Source organism: Dreissena polymorpha, chromosome 13 (assembly GCF_020536995.1).
Source record: "Dreissena polymorpha isolate Duluth1 chromosome 13, UMN_Dpol_1.0, whole genome shotgun sequence".
NCBI lineage: Eukaryota > Metazoa > Mollusca > Bivalvia > Myida > Dreissenidae > Dreissena > Dreissena polymorpha.
In genome coordinates this window covers 57025163-57050922 of record NC_068367.1, presented here as the reverse complement: position 1 = coordinate 57050922, position 25760 = coordinate 57025163, and the positions used below count along the sequence as shown (strand labels likewise).

The following is a 25760-nucleotide window of genomic DNA, read 5'->3' as shown; positions in this document are numbered from 1 at the left end:
AATAAAATTGTTTCCCTCAAAACACAAGCTGTCAAGTTTCATGAACAATTCATGTCAAGTGTCACATTAACAACAAGAGCTGTGTTTGTGAAACACAATGCCCCCTACTGCCCTTTGAAGTCCCACAGCAGCTATTTAAGAGAAAACGAGCCATTAATAATTTTTCATGTGTTAAAAGTTGTTTTTACTTAACTTATAGAAAGTTTTCCTCCAAAATACAGTAATTTTAATGGTCCGATGTCAAGCTGCACTTTGATATTGAATTAAGTGCTCCTTTTTTACACACAATTACATTCAAAGTAGTAAATCTCAACAATTTATTTGGCGTTAAAACTTATTATTCCATACTTGTGAAAACACTACCAAATAAACAATATTCATCACAGGTCTGATGACAAATTTAGACATTATAGTTAAACTCTTACAGTGCTCAAACTGAATATTGAAGGCCTTTGCAAACAGAACGTGGCTTCTCATCAGGATCCAAACTGTTTGCTATTCTGAAAGTATTATTTGAAAAAAAATCGAAGAGAATGCTAATTTAAAAAATTCAGCAGACAACATTTTAGCAGACGACAAATTTCCCAGCATGCAAAGGTTTAAACATGTTGCTTTAATTGATGACTGAATAAATCTTAGTGTTTCTTGATTAAAATGAGTGGCATGTTTAACTTTCTTGAGTATAAGTGCCCTTCAACAGGTCTTGCAGTTTATTAACATTGTAACGATGCACAAATTGTAAATTTATATACAACAAGAAATCGTCAGAGACGGGTGATGCTCCCCAAAGGTTGTTTTTTGTCACAATATTGCACTATATATTCAGATAAAAGGAAACGTCTTGAGGGAACAGTAGTTGGGGGGGGGGGGGGGGACAATAATTTTTTTATATAAAATTTCAAAGGGCAATTACTCTGTGAAAAATCATCAGACCAGAACTCGCTGATAATATGCACATCTCCTCTTGGTAGTAAAGCTCCCCATAAAGTTTTATTGAATTCCGGTCATTAGTTGCTGAGAAATAGCCCGGACAAGAATTGCACTTTATGTACAGTTAATCGAAAATTTCAAAGGGCCATAACTCTGTGAAAAATCATCCGACCAGAACCCGCTGATAATATGCACATCTCCTCTTGGTAGTGAAGCTTTCCATAAAGTTTCATTGAATTCCAGTCATTAGTTGCTGAGAAATAGCCCCGATAAGAATTGCACAGTATGTACAGTTAATGGAAATTTTCAAAGGGCCATAACTCTGTAATAAATCATCCGACCAGAACCTGCTGATAATATGCACATCTCCTCTTGGTAGTGAAGCTTCCCATAAAGTTTCATTGAATTCCGGTAAATAGTTGCTGAGAAATACCCCAGACAAGAATTGCACTATATGTACAGTTAATGGAAAATTTCACAGGGCCATAACTCTGTGAAAAATCATCTGACCAGAACCCGCTGATAATATACACATCTCCTCTTGGTAGTGAAGCTTCCCATAAAGTTTCATTGAATGCCGGTCATTAGTTGCTTAGAAATACCCCGGACAAGAATTGCACTATATGTCCAGTTAATCGAAAATTTCAAAGGGCCATAACTCTGTGGAAAATCATCCGACCAGAACCCGCTGATAATATGCACATCTTCTCTTGGTAGTGAAGCTTCCCATAAAGTTTCATTGAATTCCGGTCATTAGTTGCTGAGAAATAGACCGAACAAAAATTGTGCACAGACAGACACACGGACAATGACGGAAGGACGGACAGACGAAGCGGCGACTATATGCTCCCCCCAAATTGTTTTGGGGGAGCATAATAAATGTCAAGTCATATACCTAACCTTAATAAAAAATTCGTGCATATGTACAAAAAGAGTCATCTAGGCACAAAGTTGTAAACCTCATAAAATTGTTATAATTTAAATATTTGAATATTAATTTGATTGAATGCCAAAGTCTTTATTCAAATATTGTTTTGCTGATCGATGCCATTCTTAAAGTAAATGACAAGATGAATGTGAACTTGAGTTAGTAAGCGTTTATTTATTCTGTAAAACATAGTGAAAGGTAAAGGTACATATGACATAAATACAAGTAAAATTGTCAACAACCAAAATAAAATAAATAAAAGATGGAAAAAATCTATACTATACATAATTGATACTCTATGTAACTCTAAATACCTTTTATATCAGGACACAAAGTAACAGTTAAATAAGGAAATGAAAATATAAAACCCTCTCTTCTAAACTGTAACCTGCAGTTCTTGTTTTCTTGCATAAAAATTACTCTTCTAAACTGTAACCTGCAGTTCTTGTTTTCTTGCATAAAAATTACTCTTCTAAACTGTAACCTGCAGTTCTTGTTTTCTTGCATAAAAATTACACTTCTAAACTGTAACCTGCATTTCTTGTTTCTTTGCATAAAAATTACACCAAAATATCATAGAGCAGCTCCAATCACCACAAGTAAACAAGGGCTGTTTGTAAAACATGCATGCCCCCCATATGGGCTCTCAGTTGTAGTGACAGCCATTTTGTAAATATGTTTTTTGTCACTGTGACCTTGACCTTTGACCTAGTGACCTGAAAATCAATAGGGGTCATCTGCCAGTCATGATCAATGTACCTATGAAGTTTCATGATCCTAGGCATAAGCGTTCAATGACAATGATGCAATTGAATGTAACACTTAATAAGAGATCCTAGCTGTCAAGAATTTTATTATGGCTGTACTTTTTCAAACATTTTCATGATCACACATTACTCTGCAACATAATAAATCATCCAGGCACATTATGTGATGAAACGTAACACTGCATGAATACGACTTTGGTGTTGCAAAGAACATTTTTCAAAAAGTTTTTAATGAAATTTGCGAAACAACATATATATATATATATATTTCTTTAAACACCATGCAGAAATGTGTTACCAGTCAATTTTCCCACAATGATGGTGGCTATATTTAAACATTGGATCAGACAGACCATACAATATAAAGTCAATCCCTTCAAGAATTCATGTTGAAAGTATTGTTCCAAAATGTTATGACAGAAACCTGTGAAACAAAACTATTTTACTTTAAAAACAAGGATTGTGGTGCTATAAAATTGTCCCACAATTATGGATGCTGTGCTCCTATTGAAGGAGACTGACCTTGGTGACTTCACGGTAGCAATAGTTGCCAGCTTCTTCTTGCCTTCAGTATCCAGCTGTATGATAGTGTCTGATCCTCCCCAATTATCACAGACCAGCACCTGTCCCAGATCAGTCACATGAATACCGTGTGGGTATTTTAGGTCTGGGTCTATGAAGGTGTGTAGAACTGTGCCGTCTCTGGCAAGGGTGCGGACCTTGTAAAGATTGCTGGTGACAAAGATCCTGTCACCTGAAGGACTCACTGCACACTTATATACTGTAAAATAGAGAAGAATAAATGTTGGTAATTCTTTAAATGTTAATATAGACACTGTCACATAGTTTTCACACCACCAATTGATTTTAATTTTGATTAATAGAGTATGATTTTTCATACCATGAAATAGAGGATATTTGTTGGATTCCATGGATTATCGATTTTAATTCATGAGTGATAATAGAAAAAATATTTTTTCGATGATCAAATGTGAATTAAAATCAATATTCCACCAAATCCAACAAATTTTCTTTTTATTTTATGCTTTTTTCACAGTTTATATACATTGTTTAAGAGTTTAACTAAAGAATTTCGCTGGGATAATGACGTCATTTCGTCAAAAAAATGACTTCATTTCACAGTAAACAGTGAAAATTATTGATAATTTTCACTGTTAATTTTCACTGTTTGAAACAGTGAAATTATCAGTTTTAATTCACTGATATTTCTCTATAAACCACCGGAAAGCATAAAATAAACACGTATCACTTCATTAATTTTGTATGCTGAAAACCCATGATATACATTTCAGTAAAATTTTCTGTCAGACATGTACTCACTGACATGGTAAAAGTTTGCTAACATGATAATTTTTATGGAATTATTTCAAAATGTTTCTTACAACAATACCAACCAACTCCTATACAGTGAAGAAACTTGGCAAAAGGAAAGGAAATTATTGTTTGGAGAGTTGTCGTTTACTAATTGTAAATTTTTTTGAACAATTATATGCAAACTTACTTATCTTGAATGATTGCACGCATAAAAATGAAATTGAAATATTGACTTTTGTGTAAATATGAATAAAGCATAAGGCTAGTATTCCATCTGTCCACATCCGCATCCGTAAAAAAAATAGAACAAATTGAAAAGCCCTGCACTTATTCCATTCATCCTTATCCGCATATCCGCCAAGCAATAGGCGTCCATAAAAGAACGCTCACGTGAGCATTATAATGCAGATGCGGACAAGATACGGACGGCATTTAGCACGATGAGGGAAGCTTTAATCTAAAAAATCAACTGAAAAACTAATCGAATTCGTGAAAAATTACCCGGAATCATACAACCAATGCAGTTCTGCATATCGGGACTCTGATTTCACTTAAATGTTTGGAAAAGCATAGCCAAGGCAGTAGAAGATGTTTCAGGTATTAACCATTTGTATTCTTTTACAGAAAGAATGGTGATTTGTACCTAATATCTACTTAAATTCATGCTTGTCCTTCATAATAATTATCTCAATTATATTTTTCAGTTTTATCCATATATTTTTTCCTAAAAAAGAAAGATACGTTCGACATATGCGGATAAATGGAATATAGCGTCTGTATTATGATTTTGCGGATACGGATGCGGATAGATGGAATACTAGCCTTATAAATAATTTATATTCCTTATAATAATTTTAAATGATACCCAGAGAATTGCACAATAATATTACCTGGCAGATTATCTGTTGTATTCTCATACAACTTTTTTAACAGGTCTCCACTCATTGAATACTTGTAAAGTGCAGTACCAGAAGTGACATACAGGTCTCGCTGATCATGAGCAATACCTTTACAGTGATGTTGAAACTGTAACTTCCTGCCCTTAACCAGCCGCCAACCATTCACAGAGACAAAGTGAACCTCATCTGTCCATCTAGCCCCGATAGAGTCTGGATACAGAATAACAGCTACTTCACTTGGTGAGATTTTACACATGTCCCATACAGTTAAATCACAGTGTCCCACCACCTGGTATTGGTCATTCAGTAGCTTAACTCTTTTACTAAAACGATCGGCAACAAGAATCTGATCATCAGAGAGATCACAAATGGCACCGATGTCCAGGAAAGCATGTGAATCACTTGGTAGGCTCACATTATACCTTGAAATTTGCCGTACACTGATTACCTGGTCTGAATCACCTTGCGCTGATACTTCAGCACATTTTCTGAAAAGTAAAAACATTACTTAAATATTTGAACGTGTTTTTATTGTCCATTATGCCAAAAGAATATTTTAAACGTACTTTTCGAAGTTTCATCTGTGTACAAAAGTCATTTTTCAAGTAATAACCTTAGAACCATAAAATCAATTTTTTTATACATGATACAGCTGTAAAAAAAATTCTTAATTGACACAATCAATATAAGTCACCATTATACTTGTTTTCATATTATTTAAATTCATAACCTAAATTCCTGTTGGCAACAAGTCAAGCCTATTGTCTAAATGCTTGAAACAAATTAGCAAGCTGAACCATTCAAATGTTTTACTATTTAATTTGGCCTTAAGTATGACTATGACCTTTAACCAAGGTGTAAAACAGCCTCTCGATCAAAACACATTTAAGATTGTAGGTTAAGTATTTTATAATTATAGCAAAATTTAACCTTTGACCTTTTTGTGAAACCACCTGTACGAAAATTCTATGCAAATTCTGTATAGAGTCTGTACAAAATCTGCCCAGAATCAAGACAGAATTCATTTTTTCTGTACAAAGAGGACACAGACACAGAATATACCTTGCAATCTGTACAGATTTTCTAAGCAGAATTACAATGAAGCAGAATTTTATCTGTAAAGATTATTACACAAGACAGAATTTTAACACTTATAATTTTTACAAGACAGATTTTTAGCACTTTGCATTTTAGCCAGGCAGAATTTCTGTACTTGGTAGAAAAATGAGGCAGAATGTTGGACTTAGAAAAATTTAGATTCAACATTTCAAAATGGGACTTGTAAAATTTAAGAAACAGACTTCTGATTTCAGTTTCTTATTGTTTATTGCAGGAAACATTTCTCTATTCACCGAAAACTAACAGTTATGTTCAATTCATACAATAGTTAAAATGACCAAAAAATACAGCATATTATTAGCAAAAAAAACAAACAGCAGTACCTATTGTTCATACCATAAGGAACATAGAAAGTTACAATTTAATCCAACAGGCTTCAAGAAAAATCTACAATGGAGTGAAATAAGGTTTATTTTTTTTACAACGTTTTTATTCTTTGCTTATTGCTGGATAAAGTGTCCCAAAATACTGAAAATTGCTAGGACATTTTGTCTGCTGTTTGTCAGCAGTGACATTTTCAATGATATCCAAGATAGAGAGAGATCCAATTACCCAAGTTTACCCAAACACCAGCGTCAGGTGTGATAAATCTACTCCTATTTCAGCACATTTACTTTACTTGGCTCTCGTTTTATGAAAATATTCATTTGAATGCCAGTGCTTTAACATAACAAATTTTGTGACAAAAAATAAAAATACCATTATAAATAGGAACAATTAAGAAATTAAGACATAACATTATTAAAGTGTTGTAATATATATGGTTTTAAAGATGTTTGGTTTAGTCTACTTTAAAAACGTGGTTTAGTCTACTTTGAAAAGGATAGTACACTTGTAAGTGTGCAACAAAATCTCAGAGACTTGACATTTGAAGTTTTCAAGCGAAAATCAAAATGTTCCATGAAATGGAGCGCAGAAGACTATGAGGAAAGAATTATTATTACCAGAGGTATGTTAAAATTTGCTTTTTCTTTCATCAAAATATGTATTTAATCTGTTGACTGAGTATTTGGCTTTGTTTGTAAATTTGTTTAAAATTGAAACTTTGGTTGTGCATATTCAACTTATAATGCATAAATCATAGTTTCCTAGTTTTTGTAACAATGACCTTGACCTTGAAACGACTGGTCCCCGAATGAATTCCTATGCTAGGTCTTAATGTAAGCAATGAATCTGCATACAAATGATATATGCAGTATCGCCATCCAAACTCAAGTTATTGAGCAGAACTTTTTTTTTAAGTCACCTTAGCACTAAATGCTCATGGTGAGCTAAATGATGTCAGTCTATGTATGTATATATAAGACCTTGTAAGGAGGCTTTTAGATCACCTGAGCACAAGGTTGTTCTTATTGTAAGCTTTTGTGATTGCCTTTTATCCATTGTGCCTCAAACATTTACCATGTAAACACTGTTGTGGAAATATTTAATGTCAAATCTATATGAAACTTGTTTTGAACATTTTTTTCAAATAATAGCACTTTTGCTCATCTTTAAAAAAACAACAACATTTGTTTTAATGGTAATACGCCAAGTTAGGAAATGGTTCCTATACATACAAAAACATAGACACCAAGGTAATTCTTCCTTGTATTGCTACAATGAAATCTTCTGAACACAAGTGACAAACTGCACAAATCAATTGAGTTACTTTGGGTCTTAGGTACTCAGGTAAGCTCAATATTTTCCTTTGACCCTCATTTTATTTGCATTAGCAGGCAAGTTAATAAAGATAAATGATTATAATTTTCCAGATGGTTCAACTGATGGAACATTATCCAACCACAATAAAAAGATTTGGATTGCGCAAGTTTTGCAGTGCTGCCTTTTACCTGATGGTGAAACTTAGTTCCGGGTATGTAAGGTATTAAAGTATAAGTTTTTTTCATAAAAGTCTTTTTTTATTAGTCTTTTCGAGAAATAAACATTGATTGTATCATCATAAAGCATACATAACTTTGACAAATGCTTCAATTTAAGGTTTGATTAGCAATGTTCACAGATTTTGATTTAGATCAACTTCTGTCTTAAAATATATTTTTTAGTTAAGTGGAATGAAGTGCTTTCATTTATTTTTAAACAGCCATAAATCCGAGGGAGACACAAGAACGGTCAAGAGGTCAGGTTCTGGCGGGGAACAAGCATGACATAAAGCCTGTGCTTGATGCCGTCATCATTTCTGCCTGCAAAGGTACATTTTGTCTTGTTTTTTTTGCTAGGTATTTAACATAATGAAACAGTGGTAGGAATTTTATTTAAATTTATGACCAGGTTTTCAAAGAAGATAAAAAATGAGATTATTAAATGCGGGTAGGGCGTATCTGGTCAATAACTTAAGTTTGCCTAGACTCAATTGATGACCTTGCATTGAGGCCAAGATAGGGATTGCATACAGAGCCCAAATGTGTCACTAAAAATAAACAAGAAACCGTCGGAGACGGGTGATGCTCCCCAAAGTTTTTTTTGTCACAATATTGCACTATATATTCAGATAAAAGGAAACGTCTTGAGGGCACAGCAGTTGGGGGGACAGAAAAAAATTTATGGAAAATTTCAAAAGGCCATAACTCTGTGAAAAATCATCCAGCCAGAACCCGCTGATAATATGCACATCTCCTCTTGGTAGTGAAGCTTCCCATAAAGTTTCATTGAATTCAGTCATTAGTTGCTGAGAAATAGCCCGGACAAGAATTGCACTATATGTACAGTTAATGGAAAATTTCAAAGGGCCATAACTCTGTGAAAAATCATCCGGCCAGAACCCGCTGATAATATGCACATCTCCTCTTGGTAGTGAAGCTTCCCATAAAGTTTCATTGAATTCCGGTCATTAGTTGCTGAGAAATAGTCCGGACAAGAATTGCACTATATGTACAGTTAATGGAAAATTTCAAAGGGCCATAAGTCTGTGAAAAATCATCCGACCAGAACCCGCTGATAATATGCACATCTCCTCTTGGTAATGAAGCTTCCCATAAAGTTTAATTGAATTCCGGTCATTACTTGATGTATGATGTCTTTAATACAGGTATGGCATTACTGTTTGAAACTGAGTAGTTAGAATAAATTGGTTTCACCATGTATCAGTTTTTTAGCTCGGCTGTTTTCGGAGAAAACCCGAGGTATTGTCATAGCCAGCTCGCCGTCCAGCGTCAGCCTTTCCGACCTGCTTAAACCTTGACATTTTGCTCTAAAATCAAAGTGCTTCCACCTACAACTTTGAAACTTCATATGTAGATGCACCTTGATGAGTTCTACACGCACACTCCTTTTTGGGTCACTAGGTCAAATTTCAAGGTCACTGTGGCCTCTAAAAAAAAATAATATATATCTGACAAGCTTTTATTTATTCATAACTGCACCCGCAGCGGAGCGTTGGCACCTGTTATGCGGTGCCCTTGTTGAGGAATGATAAAAATAAAATAAATAAATGTAAATGTGTAAACATTTATTTTTTTCCGATAGGTTATGTCTGGATGTGGTGCAAAGACCACAGCAAAACAGCGCCAGATGACACCTCCTTCAACAAGGCAGTGACACTCCAAATAGACTACTCCAGGAAATAAATGAAATCATCTTGTTTAAATTGAGACTAAAAATAGGGGGTGTTAGATTGTTTAATTTTTACCCTGTCATAATGTGATCAATTCAACAACAACAAAAATATTGGTACTGTCAGTATATTTCATTGTGTACATTTTATTGTTTACATTTTATAATCTCATAAAAAAAATGTTATTTATTGATGGTCTGTTTATTTTGCTTTTTCTTCCTGCATACATTTTTTGTACAGAAAATTTTCTGTACAGAATTTAATATTAAACAGATTTTATTCTGCACAGAATTCTATTCTCACATTTTGGTTCTCCCCAGATTTAATTCTGCCAGATTTTTTTCTGCCTCGAACAAATTCTGCTTAATTTAAATAATTCGTAAAATCTGTACAGAATTCGTTCTTTGTTTATATTGAAAAAATCTATAAATAGAAATCTGGTTCAACTCATTTAAAATGGACACCAAATATTTTCTGCACATATTCTACACAGATTTTGTGTATTTTATTCTGCACATAATCTGGTTGCAGTCTGCCCAAACATTTTCGTACAGGCATAAACATTTAGGTAGGAAGACATTCAATACAAAACCACTTAGTCTCATAAAAGACAAATTACAGCCAGTACTAGCTGCTTCATGGCCAAATTGGTTCTTTGACCTCTAAGTGAGACCTTGAACTTTGAAGTAAAGGGGACTCAGACATACACACACTGTCTCCTCAAGATGGTCTTCCCTCATGGTGGTCATTTTTGTTTAGTTATTTTAAAATAACATTATGGATGACAAAGATACGGACAGGAAAGTTTGTTTAATGTTCAATTTAATTGGATCTTTGACCTTACGTGTGACCTTCACCTAGGCGGTAAGGATACTGGTTTGACATGCGACACACAATCTCCTCATGTAAGTCATTTAGAAAAAAATATTTCAAAATTGCATGATGAATGACACAGTTGCAGCCCAGTCAAGCTTTCTTATGACCAAATTTGATGTCAGATCTCTACATATGACCATGACCTTTAAGGTTTCTAAGGAGATGGTTGTTTAGGTTACATAAAGTCTCATGATGGTCAACAATTGTGTATTTTAAAATAGCAAGAGGAATGAAAAAACAACAGTCTGGACAAGATACGACGCATGCATGCACACGTTCAAGCACACACACTTGACCATTGTGACTACTATATCAAGCTTTCAACAAGCAGGCTTCATTTTTTTAAATATTTAATTTGTCAATGATTGAATATTGCTACCGCAAATGGTCTATTTGTGAAAAAAACATATTTAATAGCAAATACATGTCAAACTTACCTTTCACATAAAGTTCCTAGATCTTTACACAAGTCTTCATGAAGACCATGTTTCTGAAGGACATCCTGAAATTCCTTCTTGGGGAATGGCCACTTGTCTTTGTCTGCTATTCCATATGGCTTATGTTTCTTAAACTTCGTATTATGATTGATAACACAGTTTGCACAATAATAGATTAGACAATACTTGCATTTCTTGCAGTACCATTCGGCCAGCTGGTCAATTTTGTCCTTTTGGCAGGGCGAACAATAATATTTTTTATAACAGTCTGCTAAGTCTATATAAACTCTATCTTCACCAACAGTTGACTCAGAAGAGGTTGCCATCTTGATTTTAAGTTTGAGTAAAAGAATCTTGTTAGACCTCAATCTTGTTTTAATTTATAAAAAAATACTTTCAAAACAAACAAAGATTTAATACTTGTGTCCAATTTCAATTACTAAAGGAATTTAAATGAACTCAAACCAGATGCACTTAAGAAAACCTCCACAGTTTGGTTTATTCTGATGCAATCAAACAGAAGTAAAAATGAGGAATAAAAATCCTAATCTCTCCCATGATAACAAGGATTCCCCAGTCCTATAATCTCAACGCAAGTTTGTATGTCTGTTTAAAAAGTTTATAGACATTATGATATACCCTATGTCGCCACTTGATTCATTACTTTGGTTTAAATAAAACACAAGAGATAGCGCCCTTAAAACAAATAAGAAGTTTATGGTCCTTGAAGTTTGTAGCAACAATCCTAAAGCAAATGTAGTGGCTTTTTCTATACAAAAAAACGAACAAACAAGTAAAGTGAATAAACCTGTTCAAATGAAAAATGTTTTGTAAGCAAAATTTGCTTAAAAGCCTTTGGAACATATTTTTTTTTAAGTATAAATATGAAACTAGAGGACAATTATGACCCAAAGATCTGAGATCTTTCACAGATAAAAACACATCTAAACATTAGGGTAATTAAACAAACTTTTTTCTGGAGAGGCATTCAGGTTGACTTTACACAGAGTTCAATGCATTAGGCATAGGCTTTAAGTTCTTCACTATTCGATCAGGTCGATTTAAAAAATCAAACCTGTAATTTTATGATCATGTGCAAACAAACTGAATGTAGATAGCATTCAGGCAATGCAGGAAGTGTCCCCTATATAAGTTAGTAACCCATAGCTATAATTTAATGATATATTGTCGGCTCCGTGCAAAAATGTCGTACAGTACAGCCAAAGCGGAACAAACGTATTTCGCGATCCGCGGCGGCAAGGCGAAACGAGTCGATGCCGCGTCAGTCGTTGAATCCGCGTCAGTATGCGGCGGCAAGTCGCATTTCGCCGCGAAACTTTGCATTAGTCCGCCGAGGCATGCCGCTATCCGCGACATGATGCCGAGTCGATGCGCATCATGAAATAAAAAATCTTTTTAAAATTATTAGTTACATGTAGTTAACAAATTTTGAAAGAACAATTATAATAATAATTAAAATCATAATAAATTTATTGTGCGTGGATTGTATTAGCATATACATGTAAGCATAGTTAATGTGTCTGGCCAATTAAGTTTGTTTCCCGCCCGTAGTGTATGTATTTCACACATAAACAAGGTCACGTAATTATGTTTTCGCACATACAAGTGGTCAAGGCTCCAGCATATGGTGGATTTATAAATTAATTGCATGTTGATTTTGCTATTAAATTTAAGCTGAGAAAATTAGCAGTTTGAAGCCACATCAATAATCAAGACGGTGACGACGCATTTGTTGTTTTGTTAATTATCAGCTTATTATAACTATTGTTTGAATATTCGTATAAAAACACGTTTTATTTTGTTCATATTATACAGTTAATATCGCTACTAATTACCCGATTATCCCGTATATTCCAGTTTTAAAGCAAATGCTGGTGAATATTTACGATACACAAACATTCTCGATATTTCCTTAAGTATCAAATACATTTTGGCATTTGTTACTATTTATAGAGATGATGAAATAACGTCTAATCGGGGCGTTTTTTTTTCCACTGAACACACGATTTACGCCTGACGTGATGTTCATGTATTTATACAACACAAAATACACCCAAACTTTCCAAACGACGTTCTACATGTCTGCATAATTTTCGCGCGCTTTTTATGAAACAAAGGATATTTTAGCACTGTTTATTTGACGCTAGAATTTGTCAAAGATTGCGTTAGCATTAAAATTCGGAAGTGTGTTTCGGATTACAAATTTAATAATGATAGTCGAACGAAACATTAACAGTTGCGCGTAATTTATTCTACACTACACATACATGTATGTACATGTAGGTGGATATCTTTTCACTGGATCTGCCGCGTACGTATGCGGCGGATTTACTCCGCGAAAGTACGCGAGGTTAACACAGACTCGGCGTCGTTGCGCGGATCGATGCCGAGTGCCACGGCGATACGCTGCGTGAACACACGATTCGGCCGCCGCGTACTAATAATCTGGCAGTGGCATAGCCGCGGATTATGTTTGTGCTGCGTTAGCTGTACTGTAACTAGAAAATCTTAACATTTCAGGAGGAGGAAAAAACTTCAGTACTTTTTTAAAAGCTGCTGAAATTAGGAAATATTTGTCAAATGGTCATCATTAGCATTACTTTACGTATTTTTATGTTGGAAACTGCTGTAATTTGCTTTGTCTTTAAATATATCGAGATAAGATAGTTTCTCAGAAACAATTAACACAATTCATACGAAATTTTTTAAGGGCGTATATATGAAGTTTTCCCTCGAGATATGTAATTATCCTTGCTACTTGAATGCGTATTTCCATATATCTATACCTTTATGTTGATATCTGTCAGTTTGAATCGTAGATGTATAAAAATACAAACAATCAGATTCTTAACCATTAATTGTTATTATTTGATGTCAACATACTCATCACACTGACTGGGAAATCGTTACTGCACAAATGAACATTTTTTGTGTGATAAATTAAATCGTCATAGAAATAAAAGAAAACATGTTAATGTTATTTATTTTTAGAAGTGAAACAATATTTATAAAAAAAGCTTTTCGACTATGAGATAAAACATTTTAAAAACATGTCCATCTTTTGCTCGGTACTCTGTTACAATGTGACATTTAACGTAACACATCATGGAAACTCACAATTTAACAACTTACTTCTTGTTTTTCCAAGTCACATGTCCATACTATTCACTAAGGAACTCTGATACCTATCATGGTGTTGTATATTTATGGACCACTCAAGTTAAAATAAGCGGCAATAGTCATTCAAGTGCGTGACTGATTAAAAAAGTCGATGGAAGAAAAAGTTACCGTTATAAATCATACAATTCAAAATGAACTTTTAATAAAAGCATGCGAATGCTATCGCGTAACAGTCATACATGTATGTCTACAACATGAACTTGTAGACTATCGTCAAATTAAGTAACGCACAAAGATATATTTGGACATTATCTTAAGTTGCCACAACGTACCTATACAGAATTTGTGACCAATTATCTGCGCTAAAAAGCAGTATGAATAACAAGTAACAACAGCTATTTCAAAATCGTGTTACAACACTCTGTTTATAGAGGTCTAAAATAAAGTGAAAACATTAAGCGATAAAATGGAAAACTGTACTTATTAATTCCAAACTTTTAATTAGCAAAATTAGTACCATTTAGTTGGCTTGCAGAAAGTGATAACAAAAAAGGTTCAGAACATGAACTGCTTCTATTAAAAAGTTTCTAGATCATAGGAAAATCTATAAAATCTATCGAAAACATGTTTTTTTTTCAACTTTTGCGCAATCACAAAATACTGTATAGTGTAATAATAGTTATGTTTAAAAAAGAAACATGAAACCAAAAATATTGTGGCCATTTTTCAGTCACATGTTATTTATTGAATTTGTAAGAACAACTTAGCTTGTTCTATTTAATTCGTGGGATCAGTGTGTCCACTGTGATATAAAAATTAAACCAAAGATTGCATACACACTAATATTAACAACTTCTCAGACAAATATTTTGCAATCTTTATCTGCATATCACATGTTAGGGCAAAGTACAAATAGTTTAATCATCCGATGTTCTATAAATAAACAATAGATAAAGGCAGATAATAGTTCAATTATCTTACATTCACTTCACCTATATGAATGATATCATGTCATAAAATCACCTGACATGAAAAAACAGGTTAAATGCTAGAACGTCCATAGGACATTTTGGGTTATCAACATCATTTATTGTCGAAACATCTTAGGCCAGATTGTTGACTTTGAACATTAACTTCAAACTAAGATACCGGTAGCTACAATATGGGATTGACTTTATCAGCTTGGTTACATATGAAAAGTCTGTGATTTTGCATACTCTGATTTAAATGTGGTGGGTATGTCACCAGTAATATTACATAGCCAATAAAGGGCCAGTACATGTTACGATAAAATGTTTCATGATATTTTAACAATACTTACTAACGATTTTCAGCTGTATTTGAGCACTTGATCACTTATCTAGAAAAAAAAAAGTTTGATAACAATTCAATGACCTAGAACTGATTTAAGATGTGAATAGAAAACCTTTAATTGTTCACAATTGTTTAGATCACAGGCAATAGAGTATATAATGCAGACTGATGCTTGCTGACAAGGAGTTCACCGCTTGTACCGACAGGCTCTTATGTGCCCAAAGACTGAGAATTATCCGACATAGACATTCAATGAGTCAAGCAATTTCCATACACATGTATAAACAAGCCATTTTCTGTGTTCTAATGATCTCTGAAATGCTACTTTTATACTGAGAAAAATTTGACAAAAAGTATTTCTTCCAGAATTCTAAACACCCTGTGTAAGGATACGTGTAACGCCACAGAGTATAGTTTTCACTTTTGGTATTATGTTTTGCAAATACTTGCCTTTTGAAAAGCAAAATCTCTGCTTCATTCTGATTACCTGAGTTGTTCAAAGAAGTACCCTTGAAAATATTTTGGGCTAAATTCTTGTAGTGAAATGCAATTGTATATGATGTTTTAAATCTTATTTCCCCCCATAAATCTATGTACCAGGGTCATAGTACTTAGTGTTCTTCCTTGAAACAGATTATTTGTATAGGAATAAATTGTTATTATTCAGGTTCAAAAGGTAAGTGTTCTCTTAAAGCTTACAGATTCTCAAGCAAGAAGTCCTGACATAAAGGTTACATGCTGTCAATTTGATAATAAGAACCCATGGAACGTTTAAACCACAGTTTAAATAATGTGCTTTTCTATACATTAATACCATTTACAAATGTATATATATAAGTATTAAGGTACGGTAATAACTACTTTATTTGCACTTCATTCTTACACTTGTGTCTAGCCTAACGTCTGTTGGGTTGATTTGTTCTTCTTAAAATGACAGCGTCCATTCCACTGAATACCATTCTGTAATTTCGAAGATAAATATGTTGAGTTATTATGCATAATATACATGTTTAGCTTACCTGCGCATAACAAAGCTATGGGTGAGCTTTTATGATCCCCTTTTGTCTGTTGTGCGCTGTTTGTCTACAATTTGCCATTTTAACTCAGTAAAGGGCACATTTATTCATAATCTTCATGAAAAGTTGTCAGAAAATGTTTCCCAATGAAATCTCGGTTGAGTTCGAAAGCGGTAACGGGCTGTTTAAAAACATAGCCCCAAGGGCGTTGAGCAGTTTCTAATATATGGTTGTATTGAAACATTGTGATGTTACATACAATGCCCAATCTTAATGAAACGTTTTTCAAAATGTTTGTCTCAAGGTTTTCTCTGCCCATGTTTGTGTATGGTTCCAGTCCATTGAAATACTTGGCCACCAGGGGGCTTGACAGTTTTCTTGGTATGCCTATAATGAAACCTTCTTAACACTCAATAATTGTTTTGCCAACTATTATGAAACTTGATTATAATTACAACATTTGGTCTTATGATATCTCAACTGAGTACAAATGTGTATGGTCCATTGAAAATGGCAGTATTTCTTATAATACATTTTAGTAAAACTTGTGAACACTCTGAAGGTCATTTGTTGAGACTATCTACAGACTGTTTCGCCTGAGATTAAAATGTAGTTCACGGGGTCAAATTAAAGGAAAAGCTTGTGGAAACTCTAGAGGTCAAATGTTTTTCCCTATCTTCATGAAACTTGGTCAGATTAGTATCCTAGTTATATATTGCTTGAGTATTAAACTTGGTCACAAAGTCTCAAAAACTGGGTAACTATATACTGTGAGTAAAACTTGTATACAGTCTAGTGGCCTCAATTTTTTCCAACCTTCATTAAACTTTGCAGCGATTTGTTTCCTTCTGTATAAAGTTCCGGAAAACAGTTCTTTCCCAATTGTGAAAAAAATGCAAATTTCCCACCTGCTGTCCAAAAAATTCACAATTGCAGGTTTAAAACATTTTTTTTAAATGCAACATTTAGTTATTTTACCTATGCAGCCCTATGGCTTGAACCTAAGTAAATATAATATTGTAATCTTGACAACACTTAGTTATCAATTTAAAAGTATTTGTGGGCAAAAAAATCAAATACACCAAATTCCCAATCTGAAGCCTTCACGATGAAAAATTTCCAAATTTCAGTTTTTTGCACACATTTTAACCAATTGGGCTGGAACTGGTACTTTTCCCAAATTTGGCAAACAATTTGCTGCTTGGCAGCGGTCGGGCGACTGAGGCAAAAAAAGTTCATCCACAGGGAGCAAACTTCGCTTTTTAAATACAGAAGGGGAGAAAAAACTTCGCACTAATTTCAGAGTAAATCCATTTGCAAACTGTAGATAACATGCGCATGTTCACAGTAAGGGGGCGACTAAGCAAATCAATACACGAGGATATTCAAGTGCAAGATACCTGTCAATGACGCTGGCGAGTCGGTAGACTGCGCCAGCTGTAACTGACCTGGTTAAATCAGATTTGCCAATACATTGTTAACGTCTCTGATTAGCTAACAGATTGTTCACTATCCAATTAGATCTGTGATAACATACCACATATTGTTGACTATCCAATCAGATCTGTGATAACATACCACAAATTGTTCACTATCCAATCAGATCTATGATTACATACCACAGATTGTTGACTATCCAATCAGATCTGTGATAACATACCACAGATTGTTGACTATCCAATAAGATCTGTGATAACAAACCACAGATCGTTGACTATCCAATCAGATCTGTGATAACATACCACAGATTGTTGACTATCCAATCAGATCTGTGATAACATACCACAGATTGTTGACTATCCAATCAGATCTGTGATAACATACCACAGATTGTTGACTATCCAATCAGATCTGTGATAACATACCACAGATCAGATTTTTGACTATCCAATCAGATCTGTGATAACATACCACAGATTGTTGACTATCCAATCAGATCTGTGATAACATACCACAGATTGTTGATTATCCAATCAGATCTGTGATAACATACCAAAGATTGTTGACTATCAAATCAGATCTGTGATAACATACCACAGATTGTTGACTATCAAATCAGATCTGTGATAACATACCACAGATTGTTGACTATCAAATCAGATCTGTGATAACATACCACAGATTGTTGACTATCCAATCAGATCTGTGATAACATACCACAGATTGTTGACTATCCAATCAGATCTGTGATAACATACCACACTTGTTGACTATCCAATCAGATCTGTGATAACATACCACAGATTGTTGACTATCCAATAAGATCTGTGATAACATACCACAGATTGTTGACTATCCAATCAGATCTGTGATAACATACCACAGATTGTTGACTATCCAATCAGATCTGTGATAACATACCACAGATTGTTGACTATCCAATCAGATATGTGATAACATACCACAGATTGTTGACTATCCAATCAGATCTGTGATAACATACCACAGATTTTTGACTATCCAATCAGATCTGTGATAACATACCACAGATTGTTATCTATCCAATCAGATCTGTGATAACATACCACAGATTGTTGATTATCCAATCAGATCTGTGATAACATACCAAAGATTGTTGACTATCAAATCAGATCTGTGATAACATACCACAGATTGTTGATTATCAAATCAGATCTGTGATAACATACCACAGATTGTTGACTATCAAATCAGATCTGTGATAACATACCACAGATTGTTGATTATCCAATCAGATCTGTGATAACATACCACAGATTGTTGACTATCCAATCAGATCTGTGATAACATACCAAAGATTGTTGACTATCAAATCAGATCTGTGATAACGTACCACAGATTGTTGACTATCAAATCAGATCTGTGATAACATACCACACTTGTTGACTATCCAATCAGATCTGTGATAACATACCACACTTGTTAATTTTCCAATCAGATCTGTGATAACATTCCACAGATTGTTGGATCGAGATACAAGGTTTTGACGAACATTAGTACGGCATCCAATGAAGAATTCCCAAATAATCACATGGTTATTGCTTAAGCGCCTGGTTGGCTAGGAGGTTAGACATTTTCGCACGGAAAGCGGGTTTTTATCATCACTGTGATATTTTCCAAATCTGTTTTTGCGCCAAAACCTAGTTACGACATTTTCGCACGGAGTCAACGATATTTTGTATCAGTAAATGCATTTTCAAATACATTTTAATTGAACTTCAAAATGTCATTGATTATCTTAATTTTATTGTCACATCAAATGACAGTTTTGTCTTAATACTGTAAATGTTGATAAATAGTTTTGTAAACATTTTACCTTCCCTACCTCCACCTCTTTCTAGTTAAATGACATTGTATGAACTGGAATAGCCATGCTACCAATATGACTTAACAAGAGCGCCGCTGGCGTTGAAAGTCCATTGGCAAGATACCGGGAAGTTTCTGCTAAAGTAAATGTTAAAGGAACATTTAACTGAATGAAACTCTAAAAGGGCTTTCAAAAAGAAAAGTTTTTATTTTGAATGAGTACAAACAAGACTATTGCCAAGCAATAAAAGTCCCCTACCTCCGCATGATACACCATTTTCAGCAATATTTGAAGTTTATTTGTTGCCAGAGCAACCAAAATTCTTGACATGGGAACAAAATGAAATGACTTGCATAATCTCAATATTGCCATCTATCCAAGTTTCATGTTTGATGAAAAAATATGAAGAACTTTTAAAGTTATCGCAGGATCCACCATTTGCAGCAATATTTCTGGTCTATTTGTTGCTATTGCAACCAGAATTCTTGACGTGGGAACAAAATAAAATGACATGCATAATCTCCATATTGCCATCTGTTCATGTTTCAAGTTTCATGAAAAAATATGAAGAACTTTAAAAGTTATCGCAGAATCCAGAAAAGTGTGACAGACTGACAGAGCGTTAAGTCCTTCTCCGGTTTCAGCAGTAGGGGACAAATAAATGAAATTAGAAGTGGTCAAATATTGCAAACAATCCTATATCAATTGGTAAATCAGAAATATGTATCAAATGAGCTTGGTATTTTGTGAGTCATTGCCTGGATGTTAATGTCATTTTTGATTGGCTAAACATTTATTTATTCTCTTGTTTTAATTAACATTATCATTACATCATTACGATTTACAAGACTGAACAACCTTTTCATTGGGAGGCTAATGTCAAAGTTATATCTTTGATTTTCTCTTTTTGTCCTACTATTCATTACACTGTTACGATCGCATAATTTTCATTTAATCAGAAAGAAACAACTTTTTTTGTTGTGTTGTTGTTTATAATATTCACCGACTTAGTTGTATACTAGAAATGGCGCGGCAGAGGCCGACGCGTATCCCCACGCCGAATGTTTGACCTAGGTGTGCCCCAGGGTTGGTAATGGGGCCATGCATAGCTGAGATTGACCGTATTGTCATAAGAGAAGTTCATCATCAATTAGAAGTGAATTGGTGTAGAAATGAAGAAGTTATAGTAAAAGGCAATTTTGGGTGGGTGTGACATATGTGGGCAGGGCGCCCCAGGGTTGGTAATTGTGCCATGCATAGTTGAGATTGACCGTATTGTCATAAGAGAGGTTCAGTATCAATTTGAAGTGAATCGGTGTAGAAATGAAGAAATTATAGTAAAAGGCAATTTTGGGTGGGTGTGGTCTATGTGGGCGGGGCGCCCCAGGGTTGGTAATGGGGCCATGCATAGTTGAGATTGACTGTATTGTCATAAGAGAAGTTCAATATCAATTTGAAGTGAATCGGTGTAGAAATGAAGAAATTATAGTAAAGGCAATTTTGGGTGGGTGTGGTCTATGTGGGCGGGGCCCCAGGGTTGGTTATGGGGCCATGCATAGTTGAGATTGACCCTAATGTCATAAGAGAAGTTCAGTATCAATTTGAAGTGAATCCGTGTAGAAATGAAAAAATTATAGTAAATGGAATTTTTTGGTGGGTGTGGCCTATGTGGGCGGGCGCCCCAGGGTTGGGATTGGGGCCATGCATAGTTGAGATTGACCCTAATGTCATAACAAAAGTTCAGTATCAATTTGAAGTGAATCCGTGTAGAAATGAAAAAATTATAGTAAATGGAAATTTTTGGTGGGTGTGGCCTATGTGGGCGGGGCGCCCCAGGGTTGGGAATGGGGCCATGCATGGTTGAGATTGACCGTATTGTCATAGGTGAGGTCCAGTATCAATTTGAAGTGAATCGGTGTAGAAATAAAGAAGTAAATGTAAAATAACCTAAAAAAATGAGTGATAATTTCTGACGCGGCCCCACCCCAACCCCTATAACTTTTGACCCAGGGGTCAGATCAAAATTCCAAATAGTGCAGGGTCGCACATATGCTCATAGCTACCATGTGTGTAAATTTCAAGGTTCTAGTGCTTTTAGTGTAGGAGGAGATAGTGGCCAGGACGGACGGACAGACAGACGGACGGACGGACGGACGGACGGACGGACGGCGGAGATCACCACAATATCCCCACCTTTTTTTCAAAAAGCGTGGGGATAATTACGTACTCACTTTATTTTTTAGCACACTTTCTGCTGTTTTTAATCCCTATTTGAATAATTAAATAATTTCAAATAATTTTCAGATTAATATAAAACAAGCCAATTCATTGGATATATATTCCCCCGCCAAATAAATGCTTTTGGACACAAAAGTGTTCTGGATGGAAGAACGGATAGGCTATGCCAAAAAATGTCCTATTTTTAATTCAATATACCTAAACAGTATTGAAAAAAAGCTCAGAAAAAATATATTTTAAGGAACAAAGGTGATTATTCTGCATTAAAAGGTGGTGTGCAACGAAAGTTGGTGTGCATCATTATCTTATCTATATATACACTCACACCAAGTTTCATTGAAATGCAGAAAGCAGTTCCACAATATGCTTCTGGACACAAAAGTTTTCATGATGGATGGACAACGCCCAAACAATTTCATCCAGATAAAAGGACAGATGGACAATGCCAAAACAATATCCTCATCCAGATAAAATTATCAGAGAAGGAAGGGCAGACAAGGCAGCGACTATATGCTCTCCCTTGTTGGAGAACAAAATCTCTAACCTGTAATTTGTAAGTACAAAGATGAAGATGTATACATAATTCTGGAAAAAATGCTGGTCAGTTTAGGGGTTTAGCGTACAACCTTACATGAAGCATTTGTGTAACCTTGACCCTTGATGTGAATCCTATGACCTTACATGAAGTTTATTGTGTGACATTGACCTTAATCCTAGACATGTACCTTGACCTTAACCCTAGACATGAATCTTTCATATGACACACAGCACAGAAGAAGATGGAAGAATATGACAGAATCCACTGATGCATGGTAAAATAATGACTATTTAATAAATATTTCTACAAATGTGTGACCTTTGATGTGTGACCTTGACTTTGCTCAAAAACACATAGGTCTTGCACTGCCTGATAATTGAGAACAATTACATCAGGACATTTTGAGAATCCATTTTAGTATGGTAGAATCCTTACCAAATAAGGCATCTTTAATCAAAATGTGTGCTTTTGACCTTTGTGTGAGACTTTGACCATGACCCTAGCAACCTGGATCTTATATTTGACACTCAGCTAGTTGATGGAGAACAATTGTGGACAGTTGTTACAGAATCCCTTGATGGATAAAAAAGGAATGACTTAATAATGAATAATTCATCAAATGTGTGACCTTTGACCTAAATGTGTGACCTTGACCTTAGCCCCTAGGATTATGGGTGTTGAATGTGAAGCAAAATGTGTGATTTTTACTATTAACCTTTGTGTGTGATTTTGACCATGACCCTAGCAACCTGGATATTATATTTGACACTCAGCTAGTTAATGGAGAACAATTGTGGACAGTTATTACAGAATCCCTTGATGGATAGTAAAGGAAAGTATGATAATAAAATACACAAAAGTGCTGGATGGACGAACAGACAGACAACGCAAAAACAATATCCCTCTGCCTATGGCAGAGGATAATAATAGTAGGTCAAAGCTTTCTTTTTAGTGATCTTGACCTTTGACCTAAGAATCAATAGGGGTCTCCTTTACCCACAAAGAAACATCAATAATTTTGCATGATCATAGGTCAAAATGTCCCTTAGATTTTGTGCAGTAACGAAAAAGTTGACCGACCGTCCAACCATCTGACAGACTAACCTACCTTTAGACCGGGAGAAAGCCTCTCTTCATCAACCTTTAGGAAAAGAGTCTCAGAAATAAAACACAATAAGCAAGGGACAAAATTGTCACAAAACCAGGTTTTCAGTTGAAAAAAAGTCTGATAAAGGGAGACAATTCAAAATGTGTATTGTTAACCCCCTTGTGTAAAAATTGACCTTGAATTCAAATAGAAAAAAAAGTCTGATAAAGAGAGACAACTCAAAATCAAAATGTGCATTGTTACTGATTGTTCATAGTTACATAGTTGTTTCAAAATCAATCTATTTTAATTAATTGTGGCGACCTTGACCTTGGAGATATTGACGTAATTCTTTCGCGCGACACACCGTCCAATTATGGTGAACAAATGTGCCTAATGATTTTAAAAAGTCACAATGAATGACATAGTAATGGCCCAGACAAGCTCATTTATGGCCATTTTTGACCTTCAAATTCAAATTGTGACCTTGACCTTGGAGATATCAACGTAATTCTTTCGCGCGACATACCGTCTAATTATGGTGAACAATTGTGCAAAATGATTTTAAAATCTCACAATGAACGACAAAGTTATGGCCTGGACAAGCTCATTTATTGCCATTTTTGACCATCAAACACAAATTGTTACCTTGACCTTGGAGATATCGACGTAATTCCTTCCCGCGACACATCGTCTAATAATGGTGAACAAATGTGCCAAATGATTTTAAAATCTGACAATGAACGACAAAGTTATGGCCCGGACAAGCTCATTTATGGCCATTTTTTACCTTCAAACTCAAATTGTGACTTTGACCTTGGAGATATCGACCAAATTCTTTCGCGCGACACACCGTCTAATGGTGGTGAACAAATGTGCCAAATGATTTTAAAATCTGACAATGAACGACAAATTTATGGCCCGGACAAGCTTTTCCGCCCGCCAGCCCACCAGCCCGCCCGCCGACAACCCCAATCTAATAACCAGTTTTTTCCTTCGGAAAACCTGGTTAAAAATACCTAACAACCCACCACTTCTAAATGGAAGCACCAAAATGTACAGTCAGCAAAGGCTGTATAATCAAATCCCAGTGAGTCTAGTCATACAAGCACTATGCCACTTGAAACAATCACTGACCTTTGCATCTCTGTAGCAGGAGTGATCTTGTCTCTCGATCATGAAAGGATTGGTGGACAGGATTCTCCATTTTTCCCTCAGGGACTTAAAGCACTTGGGAGTTCCTCATGCACAGTAAGCTTCCCTTGTATCTCCCACTTGTTCTCTGCCTCATTTAACTGGTATGCAGTGTCCTTGATCTTGCAAAAGTCATTCTGACTGCCATACAAACTGTTCAAAATCTCCAGTTACTGTGAACAAATCGTATTACCTTAACATCCAGTACTTTGGTAATATTTCATGTTCGCGGAATTTATTTTTCAATACCGACAACTCAAATACAGACAGTTAAATGGTATGACTACTTTCTTCACTCTTTACTTGTGCTAAATTGCAGGTAAGATTTATGGGCCTTGCATATGGACCCAAAATGATGATCTTAGAGACAATTTTAAGTTTAAATAGAACATCCGTAGTAGTTACATGAATATGGACTTGTTGGATGCAGATCTTAACCTAAATATTTTATCTTGCACTAAAACCTTAACCAGATTGAAGCACAAAAAGGGCCATAATTCCACTATCACAGTGTGGTCACAGTTTTAACAGGTCATAGTAATTGACTTGTTTTTGTTTTTTTAATTGACATATATATGTATTCAATATATATAAATAAATGGAGTTGTTGAACCCAAACATTCACAATTCTTCTCAGAATGTTCAAGATCAGTGACCACAATGATCATTATGACTGTGATATATAGTCATATAAAAGCAGAATCATAAACTTCCTGAGCATTGGGCAGAAACAAATATTATTAATAAGATAATGCTTATGAAAGAATGATTTATTACAGCTGCAACACAACATGCAACAAAACTTTGTCCATCTTTGTTGCAATAACTGAGGGGACAGACATTTGATTGCCATCGCCGCACCCAGTAAATGAGGTAATATCAGGGCAGAATTCCTCCCAATATAATACCATGCAATTTCCAGCTGTAATGAAATCATATTCCAGGATAAATCTCTTCAAATGGTATGGCATTTAAATGGCTGCAAGTGACTGAATATGTTTCCAAATTGCATATAACATGCAACCATTTTATTTAATGACGATTACATTTTTTAGTTGACAGTATGTCAAAGATTTTACTGCCAGTAATCAAGTTTTTAACT

General features: G+C 34.9%; 2 protein-coding genes across 3 annotated transcripts in view; both read right to left on the bottom strand.

Annotated features, from left to right (window-relative positions):
- The window catches only part of LOC127855386 (parathyroid hormone/parathyroid hormone-related peptide receptor-like), a 158908-nt gene extending 133999 nt beyond the window's left edge, over window positions 1–24909 (bottom strand). Inside the window, exon 1 of the mRNA XM_052390901.1 lies at window positions 24602–24909. Within this exon, the coding sequence (XP_052246861.1) occupies window positions 24602–24643 (42 nt within the window). The 5' untranslated portion in view covers window positions 24644–24909. The remainder of the gene's footprint in view (window positions 1–24601) is intronic.
- LOC127855393 (uncharacterized) lies at window positions 2013–11594 on the bottom strand. Of its 2 annotated transcripts, XR_008037509.1 has the most exons (4): window positions 10845–11594; window positions 4851–5347; window positions 2343–3406; window positions 2013–2294 (listed from the first exon to the last, which is right to left on the bottom strand). XR_008037509.1 is itself a non-coding variant. In XM_052390917.1 (3 exons), exons 1-3 carry the CDS (start codon window positions 11168–11170, stop codon window positions 3063–3065), a joined length of 1167 nt encoding a protein of 388 aa, XP_052246877.1. In that variant the 5' UTR covers window positions 11171–11594; the 3' UTR covers window positions 2013–3062. The 2 variants fall into 2 exon arrangements, 1 of the variants encoding a protein (XP_052246877.1); XM_052390917.1 differs by having other exon boundaries at window positions 2013–3406.
- Window positions 24910–25760: the final 851 nt, after the last annotated feature.

Coding starts and splice junctions, on each gene's coding strand:
- LOC127855393 (XM_052390917.1), bottom strand. CDS start 11,170: ATGGCAACCTCTTCTGAGTCAACTGTTGGTGAAGATAGAGTTTATATA. Junction 5,348..10,844: donor CTAGGAACTTTATGTGAAAG/GTAAGTTTGACA, acceptor TTTACTTTTCAG/AAAATGTGCTGAAGTATCAG. Junction 3,407..4,850: donor TACAACAGATAATCTGCCAG/GTAATATTATTG, acceptor TCTATTTTACAG/TATATAAGTGTGCAGTGAGT.